This window comes from Lates calcarifer, linkage group LG4 (assembly GCF_001640805.2).
Source record: "Lates calcarifer isolate ASB-BC8 linkage group LG4, TLL_Latcal_v3, whole genome shotgun sequence".
NCBI classification, from domain to species: domain Eukaryota; kingdom Metazoa; phylum Chordata; class Actinopteri; family Centropomidae; genus Lates; species Lates calcarifer.
This window is the reverse complement of record NC_066836.1, coordinates 11,964,690-11,987,538: the sequence shown is the minus strand read 5'-3', so window position 1 is coordinate 11,987,538 and position 22,849 is coordinate 11,964,690. Positions and strand designations below refer to the sequence as shown.

Below are 22,849 nucleotides of genomic sequence, written 5' to 3'. Positions count from 1 at the left end.
CGTCTCGGGGTTATTTCGCGAAAAACCCCACCACTGCCTGTTTTCTTATGGATCAAAACTGCTGTGGAGAGAGACGAGGAGTGCTACATTCTGCCTTGATCTTTAATGGTGTGTTGAACTCGGCCTGGTATTGACTCAGTCCTCCCTTTGTGCATTCCCTACTGTTGACCAGTCCACTGAGGGAGTAATCCTTTCCTGCTTTGACCTCAGGCCAGGCTTACTGCTGGCTAGTTTAGCCAATGAAGAACACAATCAAATAAATAAATAATACAGCAGTTGGCATTCTCCACAGTCATCACTTATCAGGCCGTGGGGAGGGTTGACCCCAAACACTGTTGTGCCACAACCGGCCCTGTCTCCTTGGTAACAGACTGTCTTGTTTGAAGTGAGGTGCCCGGGGAGTCGTGGTCATACAGTAACAGCACCAGGCTGTGGTAGAGTTGACAACAGCAATAGATTTCCACATCTTCCATGTGTGTCATTTTGTGGCTGTTCATATTCACACTTAATGCTTGTAAAAATATATAATAAATCCATAATGCTTGAAATCCTTTGATTAGATGTCTAACTACCACAACCAAGTACTTCTGAGGTGTAACCGGAGATGACGGACCACCCTTTTTGTGGGCTGGTGCTTTGTAGCTCCAAATGATACTCATTACCCTGTCTAAGTAGACAAGTGAATGGTACTAGAAACACACTATGCAGTGATCCCGCTGTTTGACTGAGGTAGCAAAACAACTGCACAACTGCTGTGTTATTATGGGGCCTCATTAAGTGAGGAGAGAGTGGGAGACGGGGAGAGGGAGAGAGGGAAAGCAATAGAGAGAGGGCCGGCGAGAGGGAGAGGAAAAAAAAAGAGAGGAGAAAAAAAAAAACACAAGAGAGCGATACAAACTGTATTCTGAGGTGATAGCAACACACAGATGCCTTTCCAGCCAAAATGAAGACTATGACTAAAGAACCCAATTAAGGGCTTTCTTTGGGGAGCCATCTTGGGAGGGGGATGGGTCTTCCTGGGACATGAGCCCTGGGCTACATCCTCTAATTAGACAGAGCGAGGGGGGAGGATCTCTGCCTGTCACTGGGAGGGAGATGGGGTCCATGGGGTTCCACATGTCAGTCCCAGAAACAAAACACAATTACTCTCACATTTAACCACTTCAGTCAGGGACAGACTTTGACTAGGGATGCTACAGAGTGCCCCCACCCCTCTCCTGTGCTGCTGGATATGCCACTTCATAAATGCGGGTATTTTTGAGGACTAAATTTTCTCCTGCATTTCCACGCTTGTGTGAGACAGCGAGCGCTGATCTGCACTCTCATGTTTTCCCATCGAAAATGGGGGAGCGAATCGGAAAATTAGCTTTTAATTGGCTGACAATTGGTGTCATTCAGCATCCTTTTCCAAAACTGAAGAGTTAAATTACTTTGGTGTTGCAACGTGTGGATATAAAATTCGAGAGGGAATAATTGTTCTAATGCTGTTTATTTTGGCCTCTGCTGCATTTTGTTAACATCAACAGCATAAGAGACACTTGAAAATCAAATCACTACAGACGGCAAATTAAACCTGTGGTGAATTTCCTGAGAAGCGCTTAAAATGGTATTTATCAAAGTTGCTGAAAAAGTCAACTAAGAAAAGTAAAGGAGACATGTTTGAGGGAGAGATCCGGTGATAGATTCTAGCACAGTACACCAAGCGTCTCCTCTTTGTTTGGATTTAACTTTCCCCAGTGGTGCAACAGAGGAAAAAGAAAAAGAAAAAAAAAGGAACAGCTCAAAGGCTTCTGGGAGTTTTTGTCATGTCTCCCTCCAGACAATGTGTTTGCATGCACATATCAGACCCTGGGAGAGACGGAGACAAAGACAAATACATACAGCACGCACACAGATGTATACACACAGACACAATTTTGCACACGCGCACACACTGAGAAAGAGAATATCCTCCCAGGATCATTAGGTCTGTCATGCTGTCTAATTCTGATCCACCTACAAAAGTAGAACACTACTATTGTAATACAAAACTAGTCATCTAAGGGTGTTTATGTCCCCATTTACAGTGCAGAGCAGTGTGTGTACAGTGTTGTACATAATTATAAATAAGCTTAAATATTAATGATGTTGCCCCACAAGCAGCTGCTTTTTTTTTTTTTCTTCTTTCTAATTCACTGTTCTTTTATTTCGTAGTGCAACTTTTTGAAATGGTGACAGAAATCTAAGCACCTGGGGTGATGAAGAAAAAAACAAGTTGTCATATAAAAGGAAAAAAATATATATACAACTTTCAAAAGCATGAAGAGCTGTCATACTTGGCAGATCAAGATATTCAGAGAAAATGGGGTGTTTGAGAGCCACTTAGGGACAAACACATGAAGCTTTGCTTTTGTATGCCACGTTTGGGACGCGGGGCAGTTGGGGCGTTTTTGGGGGCATATTTTAAAATTCATAAAAAAAAAAGAAAGAAAAACTTCTGGGGAATTAAGTCTCTGTGCTTCAGACTGAAGAGTGAGACAGGCCTAGAATATTGTTTTTAAGAGCCATCATTCATAGAATAAACTTTAGCGATTCCATGCATTATAATAACACAATAAAATGCAATTTCTTTGGAAACATTTAACCCATTTCGTGCACTTGTTTCCTCTGTTGTTCTCTCCCCTCCTCCCTCCTTCTTCTCAGACTGTCCATCTCTCCACCCTCTCTCCCTGTCCTCCGTCTTAGCTAGATGTTATGACATGCATAGCTGTTTACACTGACCTGGTGACCGTGAAGCCTATAAATATGCTTAATTAAAACAGTGGAATTGGTCACAGCTTGGCAATAATGGCTATCACACGGGGAGAGGAGAATCTCATTTGTGTGGGGAAGTAGAACATGATGCAGATGTGCTCTTGTCACTTTCAGCACTCATTAAGGCCAGGGAGCTCTGGATCGTCTTTGAAGGAATCCTTTTAAAAGACACTCCAATTAAGGTACGTGTCCTGCGGGCGTCTGAGGAGAGGGAGAAGTCATACAGTACACCCCGGTCCTTCCCGCTCTCCTCCGTTGATTGCGGCGTGACTTAACACACGACTTACAATCTCATGTCACTTCCAAGGAATGATAATGAAACTGGGAGGATGGAGGGAATAAAAGACAGCCCAGCTTAAAAGGAACAAGGGAATCTCGCAGCAGAAAATGTCATCTTCACTGTTGTGTAACTTCAATCTCATTGTCTCGTCTGTGGAGGAATTGGGATCGTCAGGAGGAGAAGCCTCCGATCGTGGCTCTCCAGTACGCCGCATGACTGGAGGAGCTGAACTTGTGTGTTTCCTCACAAATGAAATGCACTCAGAGAAATGTCAGATTTAAGCTGTGGCTAATACTGTGCATCCATCAGTTAATGAATCTGGTTAATTAATCCAGCCTAGCAGCATTGTCAGTGGCTCAGTCCCTTCCACGATGTGAAAAGCTACTATATCTGAAGCCAAAGCAAAGGGAGAGGGAAGTTTATTATCAAGTTTCACATTGCAATGTGGCCTTTGCTAGAACCCAGGGACTTTTTTTCTTCTCATAAGGGGACAGCTGCTTTTAAAGTGAGAGGACAGTGGCTTTTATTTGGGTGAGAATATATAGTCAAGCTTTGCCCCGCAGTTGCTCAAGGGGTGGGCAGCAGTTGAGGGTCAGAAAGAGCGCTGCACAGCCAGCCCACTTGCCCTCCCCATCAGCACCTCATGAAATATCTAGACTTTGCTCCATATTTTAATGGGGTGAGGGAGAGGGATGCGCAGGGTGGAGGCTGTGTGAGCATGTGTGATGGTGGAAGGGAGTCCTCTGGAGAGTTTTGAGGAGAATGGTGGTCTATGCATCTCAGTGCTTTTTTTTGTCTGTGAGAGAAAGAGGAAAGAGAGAAATGGAGGGAGAGAGAGAGAGAGAGAGGGGGAGAGCAAGAGAGATTATTCTCCTTTGGAATCTGGATTCTGGGGCACACAGGCCCAGGAGTCAGTCAATCTGGCTGGTCTGAGGGGGGCGGCCGGGCGGGGGGTCCTAGGAGGGCTGATTAGACGGATGCTCTCCCATCATCCATCTCGACAGGCTGGCGAAAATTGGCTAGCCCCTCGCAGGGTAGAGTTCACGGGGGGAGGCGGTGGGGGAGGATGTGGAGCGGTGCACTGGATACCTGTCACAGCCTTTGGTCTGTTTCAGGATCTCAGCAGCAAATTAATAAAATATCGTTCCTGCTTCCCTTTACCTGCCGTGGCAGCTCTCCCTCTCGCCGCTCCTTCTCCCAGCTTGCACTGGCCCTTTGACCCCTCCCGACTACTGTGAGAGATGAGGAGCCCAGGCAGCCGGCGAGTGGGCCAGAGTGTCAGGGAGAAATAGGGAGAAACTCCAAACTCAAGACCCTGCAAAGAGAGAGAGCTTCCACTTCTCTCGCTGCTGGAAGACAGCTCCACTTCAGACAGACTGACAAACGACTGCCCCGTGTCAGTGAGACATTTTGAAGTGTGATGCATGGGAAATGGCAACTGCAAACAAACAACAACTAAAAACAAGACTCCAACCTGCACTGTTTGTTGAAGGCTTAAGTAGTCGAAGGCTTTAATTGTGAAAGAGGCAAATCTAACATAACTAAGTTCAGGAGGTGCATCCTAAAATAAAGATGGACCTGTGAAAAAAAAAAAAACATCCAAAAAACCAAAACTCAAACAGCTTTGAGCTGGTCACAGACTAAATAAGCTCTGACACTGCGGATTTTTCTGTATGAATGTGATAAGAAACAATATGTGTACTTGTATCTATATGTACTATGAATCACTGCAAGAGAGTTTGAGCATGCACTCACATGGGACTGCCTTTGGAGCATGGCACAGGTTGAGCATAATGATCGTCTTATCCCCCAAGCTCATTCCTGCTCTCCTTTCATAACCCCCTGTTTCACAACAAAGTGCCATAGGTCTTTCATGTTCTGCTCTAGTCTCTTCACACAGAGTGTAAAACAATATAATCATGCATGAAACAACACCTCCGGGAGGTGGAGATCACTTCATTCCAAAAAATGTCAAACAAAAAAAGTAGGAAAACATCCCCAGGTTATTTGAGATTGTTTACAGGTACCTGCAACAACCCTTGCTATATAGAGAACACTCGTACCAATGAGGGATGAAAATGTGATAAATAGGAGGCCTTGGCATGAATGAAAAGACTCCACGTTGGCAGTCTGGCGGAGCGTGAGGTTTGTTAAATAACCTTCTCTGTGGTGGAGTTGCATGTTGGTTTGGATCAGGACGTGTTTTATTCATGGTTGCGGTGCTCAAATGACCAGCAGATAATGATCACATTCACCTTCCTCCTGGCAGACGCACGCCTCTGTGTTTACAACCTGAATCTCAATATGAAAATCGTTGCCGATCAATAGGCAGCCGAGCCCTGTATACTTCCTCTGGCTACCTGTTAATACATAGTTCTGGCTAATCCAAGTTTCAGGTAGGTGTAGTTGGAGGATGTGGTCAGGAGCTGCTTGTTTGTCTCTGCACTTACGACAAATTAAGAATAATTTCAGTGATTGGATTGAACACGATGGTTTACAGACTACTCACATTTTAATGATTTAGCTTCAAAAGGTAATAGAAAAAGATCTGGATATGAGAAGTGTGCCATGTGTACGATAGAGAATCCCCCAAACAAAACAGAGCTGCTTGAAAACACCACCACAGTGAAATAATATAATAAGGTCTGTTTCATTTTTTCAGGTTCTCCAAGGACCAGAGAAAAAGATTGCTAGAAAATGGATTATCTCTCTAACATTGCGAGTTCATAAGTCCAACTACTAACTTTGTTGAAGGGCAGATACGGTCTCCCAGAGGACAAAGCTCATATTTAGCCATGAGGCCTCCTCTGTGATTAGGAGGGAAGATGCAGGCATATTGACTCAACTGTGTTTTTGCCTCTGCACTGTATGTAATTACCTCTTCAAAAACGAACATTCCACTAATCCTCTAATTCCAGATATTTTAGTGCTCTGCTGGTCTAATAAGCAAATCAAATCATATCTGCACATCACAAATGAGTTTTGGAAACGGACTGAAATAATTCCTTCTGAGTCTCTCACCCCAGCCGGGATGGAGGGGGATAGCCGGAGTGTGCGGCGGCAAGCGGTGGCGGCGGCGGTGGTTTTAGTGTTTGTTAAGCTGTCATATGTGATTAGCGGGTTAGCGGTTTTCTGCTGGTGGCCCTCTAGCTCCGCCAGCCCCGAGGCTCACCTGTAACTCTGTCTGGAAGAAGAACTTCTGCGGGCACTGCGAGCAGTCGTAGATCTTATCCTCCTGGCCGTGGGCAGAGAAAATGTGCTGCTGGAGCTTATTGGCCTGGACAAACACTGCTCATGTAGAGAGGAGACACAGGGACAGAGAAGAAATTTATAAATGTTAGTACAAATTTTTAAGCCTTTCCAAGTCTTGTGTTTCAGAAAATGTCGCTGTAAGAAGCCTCTACTCTTTGCTTCTTTTTGTTGAGTGGTAAATTTGAGTATAGACCTTTCTGTCTGCATTAAGGGAACAAAGGCAGCATCAAAACTGCAGCTGTCTGAAGAAAAATTGAAGAAATACCCTGTCAAATGGCAAGGAAAATTACTTAATTACAAACAAATGAACGCACTATCAACAATAGGGGAAAAAAAAACATTGTTATGAGATATATAATTGAAAAAAAAAACAAAACAATTTAGATGTTAACAGTGAAACTAGAGTGGTCATATTCATGGCACTAGAGCTAGTGAATGCATAATGTTTTGGGAATAATGATGCTCTTTATTTAGCACTACTGTGGGGACAACAAGCCAGAAAATAAACAACCACAAAAAATTGGCATGGCTTCAAGTGCAAAACATGGCCTCCATTAGTCTACATCGCTAATTATATTGACAATATAAATATTCATGGTGTTGCGCTACTTATTCATGCAGACTCAAGACTGCATTCACCATCATATAAACACACAACTCGCTGGCACTTAAAACATATACCATGCATTTGTGCTTTAATTAAGCCATAGTCCACACCGGAAAGCTAAGGGGGATGCAATTGTGTCTTGAGTGTATGTGTCTTGCATGTGTGGGTGTCTGTGTGTGTGCACGTGTGTGTGTGTGTATGCGTGTGTCTGCACTCTCCAAGGAGCACTTCAAACATGCCGTTTGTTATCCCAGACCCTTGTGCTTTAAGGATGGCTGTCTAATCTCAAAGGTCTGGATGCTCTGGAAAAGTTAGCATGTGGGGGCTTCATTTGAATTTCTTACAGCTCAAAATAACTTTTCTTCTAATGCATGCACCGTGGGGCCACAAGGAGAGAGGGTGGGGGGTGGGGGGGAGGGCGAAAAAAAGCACAAGCCACGAAAGGTGAGGTGTCTGTCGGAGATGGCTTTGGGGTCGCAGCAGCCCCGTGGCGGGGGGCTCTGCAACATTAACGTGTCCCAATTTGAGCTCACCTGGGAGAGCGGTTATTAATTATTGAGCTACGTACACTTGAGACCCACTCGGCTTCATTGAATGTCACACTCCTGACCTGGGAAATAAAAGTTTAGATCCAAAGCAGACACACTGTGGCGATGCTTTCAGACTGCTAATGCCTGGGTGACAGCTGTCTCTGGAACATGGCGGCATGTTAACCAGAAATGAACAAACCCTCCTCTAATGAACAAACAACAACTCCATGGTCCATTTCTGAAACTAATGACCACAGCAATATGAAGACAAACATAATTGCAGATAGATGGCTGGTTTCGCAGTCTGTTACAAAACATTTCAGCTCAAGGTTAAGGCCACGGCTATCATGCGTATTTGTTATGCTCCAAAAACGATGACAATTTTCTTTGTGGGGAATACATGCTCTGACAGGAAAAGAAAAAGCAATGATAAACAATAGCTTTTTTCTTTCGCTGTGTTCTATCTGCATATACTGTACGGGAGCAGGTCACAGCAGCTGCAGGAAGCCTTCATTATGTCTTTGGCTAGAGGAGGAAAAAGTCAATACAGCAAAAATAAAAATGGATTTGAGACTTGGGGGGCCTTCAAATACTGTACAATAGGGCTAAACACAACTGAGATGTCAAGCTAGTTGTTTCTCCCTGTTTACATGCGCATCTGGTCCAGTTCCAGAAAGAGACACATTTAATCAGCTGTGCATTTATCAAATTATAGCTCTATACTCAGAGCCAGAGTGCTGGAGTGCCAGAGCCTAAAATGCATTAATGGCACCTTCAAGCCTCCTGTAAGACCAATAAATTCTGACTAAACTAAGGCAAAGATGTAAATGAGAGCTCAACAACTTTTCAGGTAATTTACACAGTTCAGTTCTGACATCCTTCAAGGCTTGGGTCGTATTCCTGATGACTAAAGATGACTGCAAAATTCTGCACTTACTGATATAAACTGTGGTAATTATTTAATTGGCGGTGAGGGTTACAATTTAGACGCTTTCTTTGTCTTCACCATCGTTCGTCAAATTAGCATGCAACTTGTAATGAAGGGATAAGCTGCGATGGGCAATGGAGGGACATTGTATTGGCATTTGGCAGCACGAGTCACATATGAAAAATGCCATTGCAATGCCCATTTAGAGGAGGAACAGAGGCATGTCCTCCTAGAGGGTTAAAATGAGGACACAGAGAAACGGGGAAGAAATAATCCAAAACCACATCCAAACAGGATCAGTGGCTGGCCATTGTGTTTCTCCCTGCTGAGAATGAGAGAGAGAGAGAGGGAGAGAGAGAGAGACAGAGAGAGAGAGAGAGAGAGAGAGAGAGAGAGAGAGAGAGAGGGAACTTTGTGGAGTTTGTTGGCCGTGGAGCCAGAGCGGAGCTGAACAGAGCGCTGAGCCGGGTTGGGCGTCAGGGGTGTCAGGGCTGAGGGGGCTGAGGGGCCAAGGTCTCCTCGCTGTGGGGGATATTAAGCCCTCTGATTAGATCTCAGGGGCCGCCCATGGCAGACGTCTCCTTTACTACAGGCCCCAGCTCATCTTTATTTTGGCAGGGTGGTGCTCTCTGCAGGCTGCACTGCACCAATACTAAGCTGTTTGTGCAGGGAGGAAAAAAAAGTTTATCCTTTTTTCCCCCTTTCTCCTTTTCATTTATTTATTCGTCTAGCCTACATGTGTTCTGCTTAATCTAAGAGTTCACAATGCAGAGGCTGATCCAAGTGTTCTGAGGCAACACAAACAAAGTCAGCTGTGCAAGTTGATTTGGCGCTATAAGCTGATAACTACTAATTCTGAGTTAAAGCTAAGCCTTTGTCAGTTCTTTGCATGTAAGATGTCACAATTCTAACATCACACACGAGCAGAATGTGGGCAGCAACTAAACAAAAAACTAATTAAACTACTGTATTTGTCAGACTCTTGCAGATTTGAAAGCAGTGCATCCTGTAGTTTTTCAAGTTTGTACTTCATGCTGTGACATAAGTAAAAGAAAAGTATATACACACACACCCACACACACACACACACACATACAAACACGTACGACTTTCATCAGGCACACTTTCTTCTGTTTTGTTTGTCTTAAGCACATATTCCCAATCACAATTTCCACACCAGCCCTCACTACTGTTCCTAAGGGTGCAGGCAGACACTTCTAGCTGCAGGCTCCCCCACTTCTGAAACCTGTCAAATCTGTCCTGAGAGAGTCAGCCTCTCTCTCATCATCCAGGGGCTTATGGACCTCTCTCCATTTACCCTCCCTCCCCTACACAGTTCTCTTTTCCTCCTCCTCTTCCCCACTTTCATCTCACATCCAAACTTGCCAGTTGCAACCTTCTCAGCTTCCTCCAAGTTTTGTCTCCTTTTCTCCTCTATTTTGTCTCCCCTCATCTACTGTCTATGACTTACTTTTCCCCATACTTTTACCCCGGTCTGTTTTGTGGTGTGATTTGTCCTCTCTCTGTTCCCCGCGGTGTGGATTGAGGATAATCAGGTATGTCAAAGAATGAAAATCGCTTCCTGCCTCCCACCGAGTTTTAGGTCATGTGGGGGTAGATCAAACTAAAACATGGGCATTGATTGGGGATGATCTTTTAAACAAAGAGTAACCTTGTTAATCAAATTAACTCAATGACCAAGCCACTATCACTGCCACCGCCTGATTTGATCAAAGTTTTGCTTTTATGTCCAGACTCATTATGTTGGTAACAGGGATCCTTTTAACTCTGTATATTAAGTTTTCGGAATACTGCATGCAGTGATTCATCAGCAGCATCTCATCCACACTGACTAAAGAAAACTGGCTAAAACTATCTGTGAATTGAGATCATGATAGTGAATTAAGACATTGTCCTGTAAGAAATGACTGCATAGGTCGTCTGCGTAAACAGCTTATTACGACTCATAGTTATCTTTTATTGTTAGGTGACTGCTAGCGGCCGTAGTAATTATAATGGGAGCAAAAGAGGAAACAAGGTGATATAGAGCAACAAAGTCCAATTTAGGAAGAAGCTGGTGTGGACGAATGGGTTGACAAAGCACAGGACTTTCATATTGGAGGCTGCTGTTTGCTTCCTGTGTGACACTGATACAGTGTATGTTATTATTTTTCCTTGGTCGACAACCTTAACTGCAAGTTTATCATTGTATAAAAGGTCCTCTCACTTTATGGAAGTTAAATAAACCACGATCTTTTCCTAAACCTAATTAATCGCAACCTTAACCATGTGCTTGTTATAATTATGTGATATGTAGGGACAAGCGACCTATTTGATTGTTTAGTTTGGAGGATTTGTTGAGTGAATTGTTGAGGGTTGCATCTGGAAAAGCCTGTTTTATGTCCAGTAATGAAAAATAACATTTACTGAAGTACTGTACTTCAAAAAAAAACCAAAACAAACAAAGCACTTTGATGCTATGATTCTACTCCATTACATTTCAGGGAGAAATATTATGATTGCTATTGTCCTACTATTAATTACTTTGCATATTAATGACGATGACCATATGATCATCTAATAGATGATGCATTGTTATTGATTAAACTACCGACACTACATAAATTAGTTAAATTAATTCCACTTTGAGCAATGAACAACATAAAAATGCTGCTTACGTGTTAATATACAGCATATATATGTATACAGTATGTGGGAAGTAATTCTGTGAAGTGCATACTTTCATTTATTTACTTGAACCCCGTCTCTCAGAAATTATATTTACATAATCATTTGTTTTGCCTGTTACACTGTGAGGGAAACTGGGGTTTTGTATCCTGAGTCCCGCATGTGGTTAGGTCTACGCAACCTCAAGTTTAAGGTTAAGAAATGATCGTGGTTTTGGTTGCGTTAATAAAATAATCATGTCCTGCCTTTTGCTTTAAGTCAGTGTAGACTTTTTCAATATTTAACAGCGACCACCATCTTTCATTAACCTTAACCTGTTTTTGCCTAAACACATCCATAAAATTTGAATTGTAGTTTAGTTGCAGATATTGTGGGAAAACAAATTAAATAGTGTGTCTGTGAGATCTGAATAAATCTTCCACCACTGTATATGTCTTAAAAGTAACATATCTGTCAAACTGAACAAATAAAGAAAAATAAGCCTGCTAACGCTACATACATTTATTAAACAATATGCTGTTAGTTTGTTTATGTAAGGGTGTTAAACTAGTGTCTTTCTCTGCTTTATGCCAAGCTCAACTTGAAGAAATATATTCAAGGACAGCTATCAGCCAATCTCTCAATTTCTCCTTTTCCTCTGAGTGCTCTGACTGGTTGAGTCTGCCTGTCCCCTGCATCCCCAACAGAGGGAGGCCTTTCAGTCCGTCCTCGCCTGCCTTCCCCGCTACCACAGTCCTTCGCCCATCTGTCTGTCTGCTCTGCGACCACTGTCCTGAGGGTGTACTCTGTCTCTCCCTCCTCCCCTCTCCCTCCCAGCATCCCTCTCTCTCATGTGCCGTGATCGATATGGACGCGGAGGGAGAGGGGGGACCTGTCTGTCAAAGCCGGCGGTGGAAAATGAAGGCTCAGATGAAGGAGGCATGCTCTGTATATTAAATGCTCAGACCCCTGTGAGGGGTGGGTGGAGGTGGGAGGGGGAGAAAAGGAGTGGGGGTGGGGGGTTTCGGGATGGGGATATATCAATAGGCTTCTGCTAAAAGAGAGATAAGGCCAAAACAGCAATGAGGGAAGTAGAACGGAGTAGTTGGAGCCGGTGGAGAGAAAGAGAGAGAGGAAAATGACTAAAGAGCTTAGTGGCAAGGTGGATGAAGAGGTAAAAATGCAAAATGCAAAATGTGAGCTAATGATGTTAATTGATGTAACAAGTAGAGGAGAGACGAATTAGTTTTTTTTGGGGTGGGTGGGTGGATAGGGGGTGGGAGCTGGGTGGGGGGTGGGGACGCAGGAAGCGCAAGGTGAGGGAAATGAGCTGAGGACCCAAAAAAGTGCGAGGAAGAGTAAAGAGCTGAGAAGGGAGAAAGAGTGAAGAGCTGAAGTTAACGACTTTGCAGATTTCATTATAGAGATAGTTAACCCTGTTGACACTGAAGGAGGGCACTATCCTCTCAGGAGGAGTCCGGTCCTTCCACCTCCACGCACAGAGACAGATGAGATCATTACAGCTATCAGCACCACTGCCATCCACAATTAGCACATCTCCTTTTCTTTCCCCACTCCGCCACCACCCCCATCTCCCCTCAGCTCACACTGTCTTCCCCCCTGCTCTCTACCCCCCTCTCACCTCGCGACACTTCCTTGGCCTTGATTTGGAGGCAATTTGACTAAATAAAAAAGCCACATGCAGCAAACTACTCCCAGCTTTAGCCGACCTGCTTGCTTGACCTTTACCAACTCATTTAGAACCCATTTGCCTTTTCGCATTGAAAAAAAAAGATGCTTGGAACGCAAAGATTTCCATATTGAGAATGTAAATATCTGAAAAGTTAACATGCACAAAAACTAACTCTGCCTCTCTAATCTTTCTATCTGTTCACTGAGTTGCAAACACACTCGCATGCACTTAAACACATGCACAATATACACACCTGTAAAGCAGACAGGACACTTGAAAGTTCCTCCCATGCCCTCAAAGCTGTGCTCGATCAGGTGGCATTGAAGCTTCGCAGGTGAGTCGAATGACTGACTACAGAGCTTGCATTCATGGTTCAATCCTTCCTCTGTAGAGAAGAGACACAAAAAAACACAGAAAAATCACAAGAGCGAAACACAAGCAGAGCGTGAATAGCAGAGGTCTCACTCTGCCTTGCTTCTTTTTCTTTTTCTTTTTTTTTTAACTTTAGTCTTTCACATGAAATTTAAATTCAACAGATTCCTGGCAAAGACTCCTGCCTGTGATTTTCATGACTCAGACAGGAAATAATATAATGTGTGATCTGCTCCCATCAGGCATAAATTGGATGACCAGCCGGGGTCCTAAACGCTCAGACGAGGCCTTGCACTTTGAACATGGCGAGCGTCATCTTTTTGATTAACTTACATGCAGAAAATATCATTTATTTTTAGCGTCTTCAAATTAAAACTTGATTTGAGGGAAATAGCCATTTGTGCTTTGCAGAAAATGAATCGAAATAAATCAAGAATAGGAAAATAATCTCATTTAAAACAGTGCAGAGGGTTATTACAATTACTGCAAGGACAAAAAATGTTTTTAAAACCTTCATGTTATATCTCCAAATCATCTCATCACTTCCTCAGTGTATATACACCGACTGTCAAGGCTGCCAAAACAACTCTCCCTTACAACACGCTCACACGTCAACATTTTTAATACAGTGATACGACAGTTATTTCAAGAGAAAGACAGATTCACAGTTTATCTGCCTGGCATTAGAATTCCCCACACGTCTATCTCAACGTTTGACTACCTCAGCTGTGGCCAGAGATAGCTTAAATAAATGTCGTTCAGACTGTGAACCTGCACACTCATTCGCAGCACAACGATCTGCTGACTCAGACTTCCAGAGAACTGCCCATCTCCAGTGCGTCAATAAACGGCCTATATGCTCCGCTATGGGGGCCGGACTAGTGCTCTATCAAACTCCTGCCAAACCCCGACATTAGGCCAAGCTACTGCGAGGGGCTGGGGGGTGGGGTGTATACGCACCAGGGACTCATCTAGAGTTTATCCCAGGTCTCTACAGCCCAGTACCCACCACATAGGCCCTGGATACCAAAAAGCACAAATACACAATTCACCTAACCAGCTGTGCCCTGCTCGAGTCCTGGATCTGAGTAGAGGGTTAATCGAAGGTGCTTTAGGCAAATCTGGCAAAACACGTGCGCTGAAAAGCAGCACTGTTCTATAAAATAGTAACATCAATGGACAAGATACCTCCTGGTTTGTTGTTCATGTCTGCTCACCCACCAATAACTTTATTATTACTATTTTTTGGAATTAGTTTAAATGCTCACCTGAGCTGAAAGATGCTGTTTAACAAACTTAAATTACAGATTTTTCGAATTTAATTAATTAATTTATTTATTTACTTAGCCTATTGCCTAGTGACAAATGAAACCCAGTGAGCTCTGATATTCCAAGAAAAGGGATGGAAACATCTCCTGCAGTGCCAAAAGAAACAGTGGGGGTGTATACATATTGAACCTTTTACTGTAACTTACTACCACATGTTCTTTTACAAGCTTTTCTCAATAACATAAACATATGGCATAGTATATCACACGAGGTGGCGTCTACCCCATAAAAAACAAGCCATAAGTTGTGAAGCTCACAGACTGCGTCCCCTCATGACTGTCTGGCAAAAGGTAAGGGCCGATCAAAGCAGCTCACGGTGGTTTGAAAGGGAAAGAGCTGATGGTGTGTTCTGCAATCATGCATTCGACAGATGAGATATTCTGTAGCCTACATGTGCGTCGGAGTGTAGCAGCAGGCATCAGTGAAAAGGGGGTGGGAGGAGGGTGGCACGAGAGCATCCACATAGCCGTTGCAAGAGGATCACTGCCCTCTTTGATCACCATTCAGCTTGCTTATCTGTGTGAGAGTGCACACCGAGGTCGAGCTTGCTGCAGGGTTCACAGAGCTGTTCCACTGCCATATGTGCAGCCCTCATTTGACCCCAGTGCACAACACTGTCCCTTCGGAGACCTGGCCTGCTTCATTATGCAGATAACTCTGCACCTGCCCGACCGACCTTGTGCGTGCATGAATGTGTGTGTTTATGTCTGTGAAGCAGGTGCATCAGGGGAAAACAGAAAAAAGATATAAATATAGTATGCTTCAAATCTGAAGAATAAGGATGATGTTACTCTGTATTTTTCTTACTGTCATCAAATCCCATTAATAGACTAAAACCAACAATGTGTTAGTCTGTCTCTTACCCTGCTGTGGCTCTGGGCCCCAAACCCACTCATTACTATTGAAGATCCTTAAAAAACAAGTCACAAATATATTGTTTAATTTTTTAAAAAAAGGCCAAGTAATTTCCTAAATCAGCTTAATGTTGTAGTTTTTTTTTTCTTTTTAAGGTGTAAATCGCACATTTGCTGGGGGCTGTTTTTTGAGGATTAATACACATTTGGTGCTGTAGCAGAAGGGTGCATGTAGGAATGACACTAAATAAACTCACTCATCGTAATGAAGGAACATGCCATCCGGTGCAACAGTGTGACTCTGACAACGGAGTTCTGTGGCACAGAGGAATGAGCCATACCAGGCTCATGTTAGTAAGATTAATTCATTCATTGACAAAAAACTGGATGAATATAATTTATGATTCACCTACATGCCTCATATTTTATCATAGTTTATATGCAACCCTCAGCTGTTAGAGTGCTACATAACATATAAATAGAAGCAGGCAAGTGGAAAGAAAAAAGGAGACTGAGAGTGCAATAGAGATTTAACTGTGAGTCTATTATGAGCAGCCTGTGCAGGGCTGGGTTTATATTCAGTAGTGTAACAGGGGTTGAATCAGGCTGGCAGCCTGTTTCTTAGTGAGAGCCAAGGGAGGAAGTCAGCTTGCTCGCCCCTATAGCTGCCTCATTGGGCTGAGGTCACTTCCTGTCGCTCCCCCAGCCCTTCTCCAGGGCTGCCCAATCAGCATGGCCCTGTGTGAGCCCCCACCCCTCTCTATGCACTGAGCAGACTCTGGATATAGTTACAGGGCCACAGGGGACCGTCAGCTCTCTCTCTCTCTATCCTCATCTCTCTCTCTCTCCCTCTCTCTCCCTCCTCCCACTCTCTGTTTCTGAGTCTCCCGAGTGTTCTCCGCTGCCACCACCCTGTCCCTCTGCACTCCTAAGAAAATCCTTTAGATGAGAACTGCTCCTGTGCCTGCTCCCTCTAAGCATCCCTGACACCAGCAAAGTAAGCCCATCTGCATATCCACAGGGCCTCGCGTTCCTGTGGCTCATGGTTTATGTATTTCACAGCTCCTTAAAACACAAACGCCTAATATCTCTCCCATGTGGAGGACAGGAGAGGGAGAGAGGAAAAACTACTCTCAGAAAGAATGGTCTTTATTTCTCTGTGCTGTTTACTTTTTCATCCGGGCTGAAGTTCATGTGCTGTTGAAGGTTGTTTGGGACGCTGGGGCCTGCAGGTTTGGCTTGCATAGTTTAGTGAAGTCTTTATGTAACGACGACACAGCTGCAGCATATTGAATTCTGTAAGTTTAAGGCGGCTACAAAAGTGTCTGTGAGTTTGATGGAGACGTCTCACTTTGCTTAAGAGTGCAAATGCGTGGCCATCAACCGACAGTGAGTAAAAGACTGAAACTAAAGCAACTCGAGACAGCCTAACTTTCTGATAATAGCGTGTAGTTAAGTATAACACAGGGCATTGCTTAATTAAAAAACTCTCCCTCAGCTTATTCCGTTACAACACCCCCCGCCCCCCCCCCCCCCGCCACTGCCCCTTACTCTATTTAAACAATTCAGCCGAGGAGCAGTTTGAGCTGGAGGGGAATTCAGGATCACTTCTAGCATTTGGCTTTGGAAGAGAAAAATCTGATACTTAGATTTACACTCCTCTCTGGGGTAATAGTGAATGGTTCTCTGAAGCTCACTCTCAGGGAGACCCATGCTGATTGTGTCGCCAAAGCAGCACACTCTAACAAATGATATTAAGGACATCAATCAAGGCACTTCTTTGCCGAAAGTAATGAGTAAACAAGTGGGAGAACAAATTGAGAATATTTAGTAGGCAGGAATGGGTTGTTTTGGAAAATTCACAGACAGAACAACCGTAGCAATCAGAGCTGGTCTAGTCGAACTAACAGGTCAATTTCGTAACTGCCAAACCTAGCCATAAAAACTGAAATACCTGCTTGAAGTGTTCCTGTTTATGACGAATTTCACCTTTAGCGAGAGTTTGCTTTCTGTTCCACCATCTGTCTCAGACTATTCAGCCTGATGTTGGAGCTGTATGTTAATAAACCAAGAAGATTTGGTTTTCAGCGGACTCACTGCTGTATATACAACCCACTGCGGGATTGTGGATGGTAGCAGAGTAGACAGCTTCAGGCCTGTAAACAGTAGGTGGGTTTACTTCTCTCTTCTCTCCGCGGGAACTATCCATTAACAGATAATGGGGGGAAAATCAGAGTGATTAAGGCCCAGGGAATTATGGGTGAATACAAATTGACTCCACCTCCGTGTGGTGTGCTCTCTTGAGGTAGAAGCACTGCTCATAAGGAACAAACTCATTTCAGAAATACTACAAGGCCCATTAAGGCCTGGAGAATGCAGTGGATGGGGGTGGTAAGGTGGTAGGTGGGAGCACAAAGGGATGGACTCCCCCTGGACCTGGGCTGATTGGAGAACTGGTGCCCGGGGGGAACATTACTAATATCTATTTCCTGCCTCCACAGTTTGAGAAGGACAGAGTGAATCAAGTGCAAAATGTCGAAATTAAAGTACAAGATTTAATCATAGCACCTTGAAAATTCACCCCATTCTATCAAAGAGTTAATGTATTACACGAACAGTGATGGAAATGTGTTTGAGTGCAAGCTAATAAAATCAAAGAGATTGGAAAACTACCACAGCATGAAAGGAGAAGCTTTACTCGAGTTTGCCTGTAGGGAAGGGGGCATATAAAAGAACATATACTGTGTCTGCAAGAGAAAAGTGAAAAGTGAAAGCCCTCATGTCAGGGTCCCAAGTTCGGCACTTGCCTGATGCTGTTTTCCAACCTCCAGAGAGAGAGAGAGAGAGAGAGAGAGAGAGAGAGAGAAGGAGGGGTGAGGTGAGATTGTTGGCTGTGACATGTCAGTAGCGGCGACGCCCTCGCACAGCGAGAGCAAAGGATTCTGGGGGAACATGTCTCTGGGAGAATGTCAGCTCTGATGCATGGCAGCTCGTTGGAGGTGCTAATCAGAGCAGGGCTAGGCTCCTGCTAGGATCAGCCACTCTGCGCCTACATTAACCGCCTCACAGCTCCCCTGGCTGCTGGGCCAGAGGTAGAAACACCAAACTGACAGGTTTTTGTGTCGAGATAAACATGCGTAACGCTTGAATGGATGTTACAAAAGGTTTAGTCGACTAGAACACCTTTTGGAGTTCACAAAACATGGGGGACAAAAACATAAGGACACTTCTCCTTCTCCCTAACATAGACGCACTGAGCAGACATTTCCAGTTGAGTTACTTGCCAAGAGTCCCTGTGCATGTGTTTAGCGATTACTCTGATTTTTTTGAATGTGTAGCAGACAATGCAGAATATAACACCGGTAGTCGTTAATGAAGCATTAAAGACATAAGAGAAAAATCAAACAGTTTTACTCTGCATCATTATTGCAGCCTGTGTTAAACCATTTTACACTCGAAGATCTGAAGACTGATGTATAAATGATAGGTTTGCACTAAATGAATGCATGTGCCACTTCCTACATGCAGCCGGGTATTTATGAAGACCCTGCTGTGCTTTTGTTTCTCCGTGCATGGCTTACATTAGGCATATACAAGCTTTTATGACTCAACTGTCTAATGGCAACATGCCAAACAGTGACATGATATCAACGACAAAATGAGAAAATTTGGGGTATACACCCCGGCTGCTTCTTCTGGTACTCATTCAATAATATTTAGTTGTTGACAAATGTATTATTTATTTTAAAACAAGTTAATGCACAGATTATGATTCAAATCTGTAGAAAAAGACTGAGGAAAAACATTAGATGTTAGGCCTGCACAAGATATGTCAAGATCTGTACTTTCTGAAATTTTGGAGGCCTTATAAAATGGCCAAATCACTGGATATATTTCAGATCTTGTGCATATATGTATTTTTAGATTTGAAACTACACTGAGTTTAACGTATTACCCTGCAGCCTGCCAAAATGAAAGTAGCTGGTGAAACCGGATGAAGCTGGTGGTTCAGCGAGATCTGGCGCTACAGTACGCTTTGAAGGATAGTCTGCCATTTTGTGTTTTGCCTGGACCACTTTACCTGCTATTCTTACAGCTGAAACCCACAATGGCTAAAACTCGGTCAAATGAACAGTGTGTAGGTCACAGAGGCAGAGGAAAAGAGAAAAAAAGAGAAGGGAGAAATCCACAACAACAAAGGCGAGAGTCGAATACTTGTTAACGAATGATGTGTAGGCGCTGCAGCTGCAGGCAGGTATGGAGGTCCATTGGGGACAAACAGTGCAGGCTGCTGAGATGGATTGCATGGGAGCGCCGGACCCCCTGCAGCCACACAAACACCACTCTGCACTGAAATGCTCTAATTTACTCTATACATGCCTATTCTAAACTGCTGGGCTTTTTCTTGTTAGAAGGAAATAAAGGTCAAGTGACTACGCCCTGACTTTCGAAGACTCCTTGTGCACGGTGAAAGTTGCTGTGCAGAGTGAGAAAAAAAAAAATTACAAACAAGCAAAAGAAACAGTAAATTGGGCAAAGGAAAACTTTCTGGCAAGCAAAAAGGAGAGAAGAAATGAGGTGTGAATCTAACCAGAATCTCTTTCAGGTCTCAAAAGAGTGAGTGGCCTGAATGTAAAAAGTTAATTACGGGCACATGCCCGGCTTTTTTCGCTAGCCTCACTGTGGCATTGTCAGGCTGAGGTATGTGGCTCTATGGGGTCTGTGGTCCATACAAAGGAGCAGGGAAAGAGAGCGTTGCGGAGAGGCCCCTTGGCTGGGCTCGCGGCATGGAACACTGTACAATTAGCCAGCCCCTGCGTTCTGCCGGCTTATAATTATCAGTGCTTGCCTTAATTGACTCCCTTAGCCTGCTGCAGAGGGACCCCCCCCCTCCCCCTTCCTTACCCCTTTCCCCCCCTGCTCGACGCAGGCCGCCAAGCGCCACGCCGGGCTCTCCAAAGTCATTTAGAAAAGCGCTCATATTTTCGACACAAAAAAGGGGGAACATTTGGTGAGAGAGAATTCATCATCAGGTGTCTAGAGGTTTTCCTTAATAGAAAAGCTGAGTCCCACTGAGTGCGCTCCGTGTAGCGGCCAGCCACGCATGCTCAGGACCAGCAAGCCGCCATTCGCAGCGGGCCACGAGACATTAGCATAATTTTATATAACACAGGCACCCGCACTGGAAATTTAATACATCTCAGCAAATACGAGACAGGCGTTTTGCATAATTTTTTTCTCATTCTCCACCCAGCTTCCTCTCTCTTCCCTCTATCTCTCTGTCCTCGCCCCATGTCTCTCTCCTGTCTTGTCTCCGTCCTGCCTCCCTCCCTCTCCCGCTACCACTCTCCTTTGCCCCCGCCCTCCTACACAACCACCCCTCTCTCCTCGCCCCATGGTGCTGCTCTCACTAGGAGAGGGGAAGTTCATTACCTCAGCTAAATCAGAATTAGTCCCTTCATTTTGACGGGGCGAACTTCATTAGAAAGGCCCTTCCTTAATCCAGCAGGGAGAACTGATGAATCTACATGGGGGCAATAATTTGCTTCACACAGCACATTCAGCCACTTCCTCCACACTGTTTTCCTCTTCCTTTTTCTTCCGTCTATCTGGCTTTATGTATTTATGGTTACATTTTTATAAGATCTACAGCGAAAAACCTGAGAAAGGAAAACACCTGCATATAATTAACTAATGGCAGCAGAGAGGGTGTAAAGAATGAGTTATGCTGTTTGGAATGTCCCGTCTCCCCAACAGGCTTCAGGGCCTCTGGAGCAGCCATAGCTGACTTGGCCGACACTCAAACACAGCCTGAGTGAGCACGGCCGACGAGTCTGGATCTCTGGCTCTGAGGTAACTATTCAAGATTATTTTACAATGCCGTGATTATGTTGTAGTGTTTAGGGTACACAAATCTTCCCTGTACATGCGGTTGGAGGAGGCAGAATGAAAAAACAGACACGAGGATGAATGATTTGCTGAAAGTAAGAATGCTGCACCCTTTGTTTTTCCGTTTCTGAAATCTATACAACACACAGTTTTGCGAGGATCTCTAAAGAGACAGCAGTTGTCCAGATTCTTAGAACAAACTAGAGAGCGGAGAGATGTGAATCAGGACAGACAGCCCCTGACTGCCATACCACAGTGCCTGGTGTCAAACAGATGTGCAGCTTGGCAGCTAAGCTCCCCAGAAAACAGAGAGTCCACGGATTCCAGGGTGGCGTTGAGTCGTGCTGCTCTCTCCCCCCACCCCCACCTCTCACCGCTCCGCTGTCCCCTCCCCCTCCACCTACACCTCCCCCTGACAGTCCCGACTCCCCCCACACTGCGCCCCCGCGGTCTTCCTCCCTCATCACCTCCACACAGGGTTCTCCTGACTGGTAATCTCGTCCCTCGAATGTGAAATCTCCGGCAGTGATGCCCCGCGCTTTTACCCCCCACCTCTGTGGCTGATGGGTAAATTGGAATGGCGCACCCTGCTGGCGCCGAGAGCTCCGAACAGACAGCAGCACACACATGCTGAGGCGCCCCTTGCGGGCTCCGTCTAATATAGTGGACATGCACACTGTCTCCAAGCTGCAATATCCATGCACAGACCACATGTCCACGCACACGGATGTGAGCGAGGGGAACGGGCACACGCACACGTACAGTCGCACGCTCGCAAGAGCTTCAGGTGAGTTGCGCGCGCAGCCTCATAAACATACACACACACACACACACACACACACACACACACACACACACACACACAGATGCAAGGTAAGTGCTCCATGCATGATCTGTTCACCCTCATCTCCATAAAGATTGAATCTATGATAAATAAACAGGCACCAGGAACTGAGTCAATACATGTTCAAATTTAAATGTGTATCATCTGGAATGGCTCAGCTTGGGTCCTTTTACAGAAAATGCACCTGACTTCTGTTGCAGTAGTTATTATTATTATTATGTACAATGTAGGAGAGAACACACATAACGGTGAAAACAGTGAAAACGGCAGAGTTAATGAGCAAGTAGGTAGGCCCTCAGCATGTATACTAAGTACTGCCGATTTTGTGTTTTTCAATATGAATACTGTACAACATTAATAAACACTATCAGAGAAAAGGCTGTTTTTTTATTTTTTCATTTTTTTAAAATGTGGCCAGGCATCAGGGTGGGATTTCCCAGAGGGCTGGTTTAGCTGTCCGAGGCTTCCACTCCATCGCTCTGTCTATTTTTCTCCTCAGTCAATGCTCTGAAGCATGCGTGAACGGTTGAGTCCACCCTCAAATCGCAGGGACGTCCTGAAATAGTCAATGGGACCTGAAGGGGCTAAAGATCACTGCAGAAGAAGCCACAGAGGCCTTCCTGTCAAAGGCAGTGCTTTCAGGGGGCCAGGGGTGAGGGGAAGCCAGAGGGAGAGAGAGCCAGAGACATGACATACATTTCATTACACTTAAACCAACTGTGGGTTCAACTCAGAGCCCTGGATTTCCAATGGCGTCTCCAAGGATGGAGTAAGTGGAGGTATAAAGAGAATGGTTTTTACAAAGAACACA

At 44.5% G+C, this 22,849-nt stretch overlaps 1 protein-coding gene across 6 annotated transcripts in view; it reads right to left on the bottom strand.

Moving 5' to 3' along the window:
* The window catches only part of LOC108883435 (zinc finger protein 521), a 90,727-nt gene that overhangs the window by 6,000 nt on the left and 61,878 nt on the right, over window positions 1-22,849 (bottom strand). For all 6 annotated transcript variants that reach the window (XM_018676561.2, XM_018676563.2, XM_018676562.2 and 3 more), the window contains 2 exons: window positions 13,004-13,135; window positions 6,246-6,361 (listed from right to left, as the gene is read on the bottom strand). In XM_018676561.2, the coding sequence (XP_018532077.1) occupies window positions 6,246-6,361; window positions 13,004-13,135 (248 nt within the window). The remainder of the gene's footprint in view (window positions 1-6,245; window positions 6,362-13,003; window positions 13,136-22,849) is intronic.